Here is a 12,062-nt window from a genome sequence, read left to right as displayed (position 1 = left end):
GGTTTGGGAGATGCTGATATCAATTTGGAACTTCAAAATTTCGTGGACCATGGCACTGAACACGAAAAACGATATCAATCCAATATTTTAGGTTACTTATCTATTTTCTAGGAGTTTAGGATTTTTTGGTCTCTATTCAGTTAAAGAATTAAATGGCATTCCTGGAATATCTCATTGTCCCCTTTTTAAGCTTCTAATACGTTTAATAGCCAATGTGAAGAACTTTCATTCTACTAAAGTAAATTAGGCACTACTTTTAAACATATATTAAATACTTTCATAGCCCATCAACAACTAATATTGCACTAGTGTATTTCGTCATAACCAGCCAGGATAAATCAATGATTTTCGCACATAAGGGTAGTATTTGTGAAAATCTGTTTGGGATTGTATTTTGCTACATTTCGCTAAATCTTTATATATATTAATACAAAATTACAGATAGGTATGTATTGATCAAATAATTTGAATACAGAATTAATAAATAAGTTAATAGATACACTTGTACAATAAAAGTCTTTTCCTATTCGTTCTTATAACGACAGCGGGATTGAAACGTAAATTAGAATCACGTAAATTTAAGTACAGATGCTAATTGAATTATCCTGATAAATTTTTAAACCAAAGACATCACATTGCCTGTCAGACTTTCATTTCCTAACTTTAAATTGACAACCCCTCTTATTTAATTTTCATGTTGGGAGTAAAATTCTCCAGCGAATTATAAAGTTAACCGTGCAAGTGGATAACGAAGGTGTGCGCAATCGCGGACGGGTCTAATCTCTTTCAGTGGCCGAAATTAAACATCAAACTCCCAAAATAAATCATTTAAAATCCGGGACCGGAACGAAACATATGGGCCGCGCGCTTTCTAAAACGGCGGATGAATTAAGGCTGCGGCAATTAATCAATAGGTGATGGTAGGGTATAGGTGGTAGAGGTATAACCGGAGGGTATCAAACGGGACTGCCGGCTTCGCTCCGATGCCATCGCGAACAACCAACGTCAGGCAAAAGTGATTAGAGCCTGAACTGATGCGTAATACTGATTAATCGCAAGAATTTGTCATAAATAAAGCGGATCCGTTACACCTGATACACTCACTCACTGCAACCAACCCCAATTGCTAAATCGTTCGATTGACCTCGTCGTTCTGCTACCCCCTTTTTACTCTTTATTCGAATTTATTTTTCGAGTGGGTAATTACAATTGTAATAAACTGCAACCGGCACTTCAAGACACAAATGGAATCGGTATATCTTCCTGATGTAAGGAAAAACGTTCGCTGAACGTAGAAATTACCAGTGATGTCAGTTTTCTTTTACCGCCTCTTGAAAATGATGCGTTGCACAATATGCAGAACCCTCTCATTTTAGATATCTAGGAGATTAATAATTTACGATTTCATTAACAAAAAGAAGTTACTTTTATGCTCGCGAAGGGTTAATTTAGAAATTCGAAAGAGATTAGTAAATGTGTACGTGTAGAGCACGACTTTGTACGGGTGCGAAACGTGAAAAGTAGGCGCGGCGGAAAAGAAAAAGAAGCACTCGAAATGATGAGGATACCGTGTCTAGAGAAAGTTAGAAATGAGACGACATCAAAAAGAGTAGGAGAACAAAGGGCGCTATGGAGGTCAATTGGAAATAAGCGAGACTGATTAGTAGGATCTCTTCTCAGGCATGAAGGGTTAGTTAGAGACATATTAGATGATAATCTTCATGATGATGATGACAATATGTACTGGGCTTTATATAGGATAGTCTAGTTTTAGGGAATTGCGAAGTTTAGCTTAGAATAGGAAAGAGTGGAGATGCTATGGCATTGTATTAGCGACCCTATGATGATAATTGTAAGCATGATGTGATGACAATATGTATTGGGCTTTATGTGAGATGCTCTAGTTTTAGGGAATTGCATAGGAGAGAGTGAAGAAGCTTGCCATAGAACTGGCGACTCTATGATGATGATCATCATCATGATGCGATAACAATATGCAATGGGCTTTATGTGGGATGATCTAGTTTTAAGGATTGCGAAATTTAAGTTAAGATAGGAGACAGTGGAGATGCTTGCCATAGGACTGGCGACTCTATGTTGATGATCATCTTCATGATGTGATAACAATATGCAATGGGCTTTATGTGGGATGCTCTAGTTTTAGGGAATTGCGAAGATTAGCTCAGGATAGGAAACAATGAAAGTGCTTGTCAAATGATTCATAGGGCTGACGATCGTGTGATGATAATGGTGATGACTATGCATCGAGCTTTATTTACCTATGTCTTCTACAGGTTTTTAAAAGCTCACACCTAACATTTCTTACGTTTATTAATTTTTTTCCTAATTTCGAACACTGGGTATAATCGTAACAACAATTTCTTAAAGATTGAGAGATAAGTTAGGACACATAGTGAATCGATTAGGAGATACTAAGAGATGTTATTATTTTTTTATATCTCCATTCCTATTCGGTTCAGATGAGTATTTGGTACAGAAGAAGCTAAATATTCGGTATTCTCTTATTCCGCTAAACCACTATTTATATAGCCATGGATTCCTTTAACGATTATAAATTATAGAAAACCTACTTTCTTGTTCGGCTTTCAAATTAAGTTCCTTTCGAGTTAACCAGGAGCTTCCTTTATTCAACCGTACAGCGATCGTAGCTGAAACGAGATTGTTTGTAGTCATGTTTTGGTTTCAAATACACGTATCCTGTTCTTCGTAGGCAATATGTGTCTCCTTATATTTGCTTTGTGTTTCGCTTACCTCAAATTATGCGATCGTTCAGCGTCGAGAACACGGCTCCTCGCGGACTAAGCATGCACTTTAGCCTATTCGTCCGGATCTCAATGCATTCACCTAAAATAATGCACTTGGTTGTTCTCACGAAGGCAGCTGCTCTCAGTGCGATCTCTTTTTTATGTTTTGTTCGCTAGTATCACCCACTTTTGCCACCGCATCCAATTATCCGATCTGTTGCGAGAGTCTAATCGTAAAAGGAAAAAAGGACATGGAAAGCATTCTCATTACTGTTTGAGCAGTTACAATTAAAACTACAATTTACTGTAACTACGGTGGATTTTAGGTGTAACGACGACGAAGGGACCGCTGTAATTTCGTCGTTATATCCGGAAGTCGTTACAGACAATGGTGAATAGATACAGACACGTATATATGGTTTTCACCATTTTCCAATTTTGAAATGACGTCCGCCCATTCTCCACAATTTCTTTGTATAACTCTCCAAAGAAACGATAAGTATTTTCAATTTTCCAAAAGATATGGAAACTCTAATAGATTGGTGGTGATCATTTTTTCCCTGATAAGAATGTTCAAGATAGATCCAATCTGAACTATTTTCAGGTAAATTAGATAATTATATCTAACAATATTACCCGACGTTTCGCCCCTTAGTGTGGGAATTATTGAAGGCTTCTACAATTTAAATTTTAAACAATTTATACAATTAAAATTGTAACTGAAGAGGTCCCAAACCAAAGCGAGAAACGTCGGGCAATATTGTTAATAAATAAATATCTGTTTTACATAGAAACGTTTCAGATTGGATCTTTCTTCAATTAACTAAACCTTAAAATGATAAATAAATTTACTGGTTAAAGTTACAAGTAGATTGATAGATAACTACCGAAACAATTTTCAAACTCAAAATGTTATGTTAACACGTAATTTACAGGTAATCCACATAATCATAAAATAATCATAAAGTTTTTAACTTTTACGTATTGCGTGATCCTCCCTTTTAGGGACAATAGAATGTTGAATTTGAATGACATTAAACTCGAGAAGGCTGTTTAAAAAGGATCTTATAAAAGGATGTCGAACCGTCTTAAGTACCAGTGATTTCCACCACAGCATCGTCTCATTCAAGACTACGTATTACCTTCTGGAACATTTAAACTTAACATAATGTGTTTGAAAAGAACCACATTTTCTAAATCAGCCTAAAACTTACTTTAACATTACCTTAAATTACTTTTTTATGTAGGTTCTGTTAGCTCGACAAATGAGTAAATATCTATTATAAATGCAATCTTTAAAAGGAAATTTGTTTCTTAACGACTTTTCACCGTTGAACACTAATTTGACCTCCAAAGTGCTTTTAATATGTCACAATTTAAAGATAGTTTTTGGTGGTTCAGATTTGATGGATTCTGAATCTAAAATTCTTAATATTTCGAATGTTACAAATATTTACGTATTTCTAAATCCAGATTTACATATTAAAGGAATTGTATAAATATTACTTTAATTTTATATCTTTTTAATTTAAGATTAAGCCGATTGAAAACTTAAGCTTAATCTACTTTGTCCTTTCTTTCCAGTTCCACCTGAGCAAACTGTCATTTTGGACAAATGGGGCCGGAAACTAAATGGCACGGTAGGTCCCCACGAAGAAGGCGATGACGTCTACTTAACATGTAGAACGGTCGGAGGTCATCCCGAGCCTGTTGTCCGCTGGTTGGTCAACGGTATCATTGAAGATGAGCAGTACGAACATAACGCAGGGGATGTTATCGAGAATCGCTTTTTGTGGCCATCCGTTACAAGGAAAGACGTCGACGCAATCTTTACTTGTCAGGCATTCAACACACAACTGATTGACCCCAAAGAGGCCATGGTCACTCTCGACTTGAACTGTAAGTAACAATCGAAGGAAACACTATTTTCAGTTAAGTTCAGTCTTCCATATCTAAAAGGGTAAAACAACCTGACTGCATGTGGCGTGCTGATGATATCTAGTAATATCAAAATCGTGATCTACGTCTGTCAGTTTCAATATATTAATGCCCGAGAACTTATATCGAGCTTATGGAACCGTATATTGTACAAAGTTAGTTAAGACTTAAGGATGTTTGAGAGGTACAATCGGAGATAAGAGTACATAAAATTAGAAATTCGTGATTAATTAGGTTTTGCAGCATATCATGAGGTAAATAAATACTATCTATACTAAAAAAAAGTATACGGTTTGAGAGAAAATTTGGAATTTGACCAAAAACTTTGAATAAAATAAGAAATAACGAATAATATGGAAAATTTTTAACTGACTTTTGGCAGTGAATATGCCTTGATTTCAACTTCGAAACAAAAAAATATTTAGTTTCAATCTCTATTAATAATGAGCGTAAAACTTTTTAATATGTTTAAATAATAATTAAAACTTTAAAATTGCATTTATTTCAGACAATTATAAATATTATCATTATATTATCAAGTAAAAACGAGATTTTCAGCTAATTTTTCATTTTTTCCTCGATAACCATTTAGTGAATTTGAATAACTTTACGCTACAGTGGTTCAAGTTACTTATAAAAGTTTGAAATTTCTGGTAGCTTTTTTTCTGTTAATAAAAATAAATTTAATCTGTTCGGTCAACGAATCTCCATAAAATGACGTGTAAAATTACAATTTTTTAAAATTTTTTAACGGTTTAGTGAACCGATTTGTAATTTTTACAGGAGTTTTAGAATTAAACGGGGAACGTTGTTCCAAATGTTTATTTATCTCGTAGCATTTTGACATACCTCCCAAACATCCTTAAGAGTTCACCAATATTATTTTGTTTTTCTTGACAATTATTATCCAGTCTGGAAGTAGGTATAAACTTTCCGTATTTCAATATTTTTGGTTGGGAATTGTAATAGATTGAACTCCGCGTTAAAACTGTACGTTAGATACTTGCTAGAATTTAGACTTTTAATTGAATTTCCAGTCGTTTAATTAAAAGCAGTTGAAATAATTGCATTTCATTAACGTCAATTAGCTTAATTAAAGTCGTTGTTTAATTTTGTTAGACGAATTGAACATGAATAACCTTTGAAGAAGTCAAAGACAAAGAAAAAGGTGTTTATCCATTTTATCTAAACGTAAAATTTCAATAAAAACATTGACTCTGAAAACTCATCTTTCGATCCTAGAATATGGAAATGTTTGGTCATAAAATAATTTAATTAATTAGTTTGTGAAGGTGTTTCGTCCCTATAGTATTACTATTATACATTACATTGTTTCTCTTACTGTTTGCCCTTCACAAATTTACCAATATTAAACTGGCTAAGGTAATATTTCTGGAAAAGGGATACTACTAATGTAATCATTGTAATCCTTCTTCTGGTTCGTTATAAAGCTTCAGTTCTAATCAATTACGAAAACAAGATAACATGACAAGTAAATTTGCAAAAGCGAGCTTTGAAATTAAGCTCATATTTCCTTATAAATATAATTAGAAAGGGCTAATGTGGAAGAGAGGCTTTCGCCATAATTTTGAATAAATTAATTAAGACGTGTCTTACCATTACGAATGGTTCAAAGTCGTTATCACTTTATTAATAGGCATATGAATACATTATTTAAATCGAGTTCTATTGAGATAGGTAAATAATCTAATTTATTGTCCTGTATTCGTTGTCGAAGAAGGGAATAGCAATTTATAAAGAACGTTAGCCCTTGGTCACTAATTTATCAGGAACATCACATGAAGATCTTGATTAAACGTTATCAAATTGCTACATTTCAGTTTCAAAAATGTTCGACAGGTTTCATCATATAAAATAATTCATCGTCATCATTATAAGGTCGTCAGTCTGGTTGGACACGCAGCTTCACTCTTTCCTATCCTGAGCTAATCTTTCCATTTTCTCAAAACTGGAACATCCCACATCCTTAACTATTTGCGAACAGTAATCTAACCTAGGTTTACTTCTATTCCTTGTAACTTCAATTTCTGGCTCTAATATGTCTCTGGTTAGATCTTTATGCCTGAGAAGGTGTCCTACCAACCTACTGACTTCCATAGAATCTTCTGTTCTCCTATTCTTTCTAATACCTCTTCTAACCTTCTCTATCCACGATATCCTCATCATTCGCTTGCAACACCACATTTCGAACGCTTCTAACCTTTTCTTTTCCGCCGCGCTTATCGTCTATGTTTCGCACCCGTACAGCGCCACGCTTCAAATACACACCTTAAATAATCTTTTTCGAAATTATAAATTAACCGTTCGCGAGCATAGCAGTTCTTCTTTTTATTGAAGGCGACTCGACCCTGCGCTATCTTCTGCTTTATATCCCTACTGAAATCGACTAAATTTTGTAGTAATTCATCCCCAATACATTTTGACATTTCTATTCTACATGCTATGAAAGGTGAAAGTTAGTTGAAATAACTACAGCTACCCTGTTTCGTATAAATGTAGTACCTATTATCTTTATGTTGAATCAATTCAGTAAAGAAGGAAATGAAAATTAGCACTACTGATTCATCTAAAACAGTAAATTTTCGTTGAAATGCTTTTCCCTGGCACACACATAGACGAAAACCATTGACAAAAGGGTCACAGTTTGTTTATTTCAAAGGCTGCTAAAGAGCGCCCATTTAGTCGCAATGCCCTTGGATAAAAAAGGATGCCGGAGCTATTTTTACCCTCAGAGCCGCCTATTATTAAGCTAATTGACCCGAAAGAGGTAGGAGCCACGCTCGATTTGGATTCTAAGCATCTAATCCGATTTGCGCTCAAACCTCATTGAGTTCCGCAGAACAGTGCCGGCGATCTATGTTTATTTTTGCATTAAGGCCAGGAATAATTAGGCTACCCGGTAAAAGGAACAATTACCATCTGAAACGAGTAAAATGCAATTATCCCAAATGAGATGTCATTAAAAGTCGTCTACTTTTTACAAGGTAAAGATTATCGTTATCGGTTAATCGCCTAATTTATTATACTTATACTGACAGATTAAGTGGTGGTTTTAAATATAATGTCCCTAAACAAAAATTTTCAGTCTCTCTCCAGTCTCTCAGTCTTTTAGCGTCTCTGAGAGCATCTCTCACAGTCTCTCAGTTATTGCCTAGGTGTTTTTATGGATCTCTCACAACATCTGTATGAGAGACTCGAACGATAAAATTGTTAATTCAGAAATTCGAGTCTCTCACAGAGAGACTGAATGAATAAAACTGGAAAATTGAGATACTCGAGTCTCTCGTAGAAAGACTGGGATCTTTGAAATATGTTGAACTTAGAAAATGTTAACCATGTCTATGGAGGCACCACTTATTGAGAGATTCGAGTCTCTCGTTTAGAGATTCGAGTCTCTCGTTCAGAGACTGGATATGAAATGAGGTTCTCTCTATGAGCCACTCGAGTGTTAGAGACGTTAAACAGTTTTTTTGACAGTCTCTCTCAGCGACACCAGAGAGACTCGATGACAGACGAAGACTCGAGTTTCTCTTTCAGAGACTCTGAGAGACTGAACATTTTTATCTCGGGGTTAATAATACAGATCAAGAAATATCTTTATCCTTTACTATGAACGTAACCTAATTCCCTGGAACAGATCAACGAAGTTAGTTACCTATTAATTGATCTATCGAAATCTAAATTAACTTTTAAAATTTTTTAAACCATGTTGACCTACGCTTTGACGCTAAGCCGGGCGATAGAGCGGAAATACACATCTCTGGGAATTGCAGAAATAGATGGGAAGTGGTTGGAGGGGACTAATGAGTGAGACAATATGAAGACAGAGGAAAAGTTGAAGATTACTACCCTAGTATTGATTTATTGTAAAGCTTTGTGTAGCAAAGTTTTATAAGTGATATTTTTGTCGTTGTTGTACATACTACGAATAATTTTGTTATCGTTTTTTTCTGTAACAGGATTAAAAACGCTAGAGGATCGTATACTTGTTAAAAAAAAAGTTTTGAAAGGTAGAGCTCACCCCTAGACTAGTTTTTAAAATTAATCGAAAAATGATGGAAAAAAACAAGGGTATTGAATTATCCGGACGGAAAATAAATCAGACAAGAATTTCCAACGAAGGAAAACTTGAAATTAAATTATCTGATATTCTCTTAATTAATCTTCCAACGACTAATTAGATTGCACCTTAATGTTGAGGTTAAAGTTTAAAGATTATCCTATTCCCCTTTTCAGTTTTTAGAAAGACAGTTATGTCGGTAACAGACACTAAGACTACTTAGTGAAATTCAGCTGATTTGTTATATTTAATTGCATCCAAATGAGAACAGACAATTCGATGGAAATTTAATTAGATGTGACTTGTTTCTACCTAATTGTAAATATCAAATCCTACAAAATTTATTTATAGTTACATGATATTAAATTTCTGTTAAGACAAACGTAAAATTGGACGTAAAACCGCCAGTTGGATTTCATTTTATTTCTCGGTAAACAATAATTTAGATACCTAATACGCTATTTCGACGGCTGCTTCAACTATTTACAGAAAAGCAAGAAATTTTAATTGTTCACATTCCGAATATAATCTTTGTTACAAATTCCTCTTGTTATTAAGAAAATACATCTTGTTGTGTTTAATTCTAATATTAGTAAACTTGTTTTTCTGTAGAAACGTTATTAAAACATTGGCATTTTCAAAGGCACAGTTTTTCCTAAAGAAATAACTCCAAAGTACAGCAAATGGATAGTGATTTTGAATTTATTAAGTTCCATCTGCCCAAGATTAACGAATTAGTATTCTCAATCTTTGGAGTAAGTAGTCTTTTTTTGTCAAACTACAAGATTCTTACATACTCCGTAATTTAAAACCAATCTTATTCCTTTTCTGAACTCCTACAATCGGTGCGGTAAACGCCATCTGTAGTACAATGCTATATCTAATGGAAGCTGTCTGAGACGCGCTGTTGAGGCCCAACAAGATCGAATTCGCGATCCGCATCAGTCAGAATACTAACCATCATGAACTTCTTTGTTCCTTTTCTGTTTTATTTAAGCAGAAATGTATGTTACCTACTATTAAACCGTAATACTGTTTTGTTACAGTGAAACCGTTAACGGTGGAGATAGAGAAGAAAGAAGAAACATTTGTTGCTGATAGACGGTACGAAGTTAACTGCACTTCAGCCGGTTCAAGACCTCCAGCAGTTATCACATGGTACAAAGGAAAGCGGCAACTGAGAAGGACTCGGGTAAGTAAGTCGAACTTCCGTTTGAAGTATGTGTACATATCCACCCACACATACATTATATACGTGCGTTCCTTTGTACATACACCTACAAATACATAATATGATGTATTTGCCATTCGCAAACATCATAAACAGTGCAGGGTTATGTTGGCAAAGGCGTCAATTCGATTAACGTTCTAGTTTTGCGGTAGATCATACATATCTGAATTAGTGGACTAGGTTTCAAATGTTTTTCCCATTCGGCCATGATTACGCAGAGTGATTTTAGAATTAGGTGATTGCGAAAATGCCGGACAAGTACTGCACACGAGCATCAACGTGGTTAGATCTTTACGCTAAGAAAAGGATAATTAGAGGTTATATAAATCCTACTTGGGTCAGGCCAGAAAAGAAAAACTTTTGGGTGTTTCATTCCCACCAGTCAGTAATGCTGGTGGGCGGGCAGTCCGTCCGAATTACGCCGGAAGGTAGAGCGGAAGGCCCTTTTCAGCCTCTTTTTAGTAATGGTGGCAATTGGTTGGTGGTGGTTCGGGTGAGAATGATGAGACGGACGAAATGAAGATAGAAAAGAATGAAAGATTATCTGTGGAATATTACTGCGTCAGCATTTACCTAAGTGATCAAGAAAACCACAGAAAAACTTGAACCAAGGCAGACGGTCCCGGAATCGAACCGGCGTCCTCCCAAATGCTAATCAATGGTGTAAATCTTTAGGCCATGCAGCTCGGTCAGACAGAATGGTCTTAACCTTGAAGGATCGAAGTTTTTACTAGTCGACGACCTGCATTACAAAGAATGTCATAGTGGAATGGTCTAGGACCTTTTAAACATGAATAATGCTAAAAAATAACCCCTCTACAAAATGTTCTTTTAGGTTTATTGTCTTTGAAACACGCTAAGGCGCAAGTATAGTATAATAACTTTTTCTGAAAAAAAAAAATTAAAAGGTTAGGATATGGACTGTGGTAGTTAAACTATTGAAACTGTTCATANATCTTTTTAATTTAAGATTAAGCCGATTGAAAACTTAAGCTTAATCTACTTTGTCCTTTCTTTCCAGTTCCACCTGAGCAAACTGTCATTTTGGACAAATGGGGCCGGAAACTAAATGGCACGGTAGGTCCCCACGAAGAAGGCGATGACGTCTACTTAACATGTAGAACGGTCGGAGGTCATCCCGAGCCTGTTGTCCGCTGGTTGGTCAACGGTATCATTGAAGATGAGCAGTACGAACATAACGCAGGGGATGTTATCGAGAATCGCTTTTTGTGGCCATCCGTTACAAGGAAAGACGTCGACGCAATCTTTACTTGTCAGGCATTCAACACACAACTGATTGACCCCAAAGAGGCCATGGTCACTCTCGACTTGAACTGTAAGTAACAATCGAAGGAAACACTATTTTCAGTTAAGTTCAGTCTTCCATATCTAAAAGGGTAAAACAACCTGACTGCATGTGGCGTGCTGATGATATCTAGTAATATCAAAATCGTGATCTACGTCTGTCAGTTTCAATATATTAATGCCCGAGAACTTATATCGAGCTTATGGAACCGTATATTGTACAAAGTTAGTTAAGACTTAAGGATGTTTGAGAGGTACAATCGGAGATAAGAGTACATAAAATTAGAAATTCGTGATTAATTAGGTTTTGCAGCATATCATGAGGTAAATAAATACTATCTATACTGAAAAAAAATATACGGTTTGAAAGAAAATTTGGAATTTGACCAAAAACTTTGAATAAAATAAGAAATAACGAATAATATGGAAAATTTTTAACTGACTTTTGGCAGTGAATATGCCTTGATTTCAACTTCCAAATAAAAAAATATTTAGTTTCAATCTCTATTAATAATGAGGGCAAAACTTTTTAATATGTTTAAATAATAACTAAAACTTTAAAATTGCATTTATTTCAGACAATTGTAAATATTATAATTATATTATCAAGTAAAAACGAGATTTTCAGTTAATTTTTCATTTTTTCCTCGATAACCATTTAGTGAATTTGAATAACCTTACGCTAAAGTGATTCTCCAGAGTTCAAGTTACTTATTATTATAAAAGTTTGAAATTTCTGGTA

General features: G+C 35.0%; 1 protein-coding gene across 1 annotated transcript in view; it reads left to right on the top strand.

Annotated features, from left to right (window-relative positions):
- LOC108745002 (hemicentin-1) overlaps positions 1-12,062 on the top strand; it is a 149,006-nt gene that overhangs the window by 72,344 nt on the left and 64,600 nt on the right. The window contains exons 4-5 of the mRNA XM_025977189.1: positions 4,350-4,664; positions 9,831-9,976. Of these exons, the coding sequence (XP_025832974.1) occupies positions 4,350-4,664; positions 9,831-9,976 (461 nt within the window). The remainder of the gene's footprint in view (positions 1-4,349; positions 4,665-9,830; positions 9,977-12,062) is intronic.

The sequence above is a fragment of the Agrilus planipennis genome, unplaced genomic scaffold, assembly GCF_000699045.2.
Source record: "Agrilus planipennis isolate EAB-ADULT unplaced genomic scaffold, Apla_2.0 scaffold39, whole genome shotgun sequence".
NCBI lineage: Eukaryota > Metazoa > Arthropoda > Insecta > Coleoptera > Buprestidae > Agrilus > Agrilus planipennis.
The sequence above is the reverse complement of the archived record's forward strand: the minus strand, read 5'-3'. Positions and strand labels throughout refer to the sequence as shown.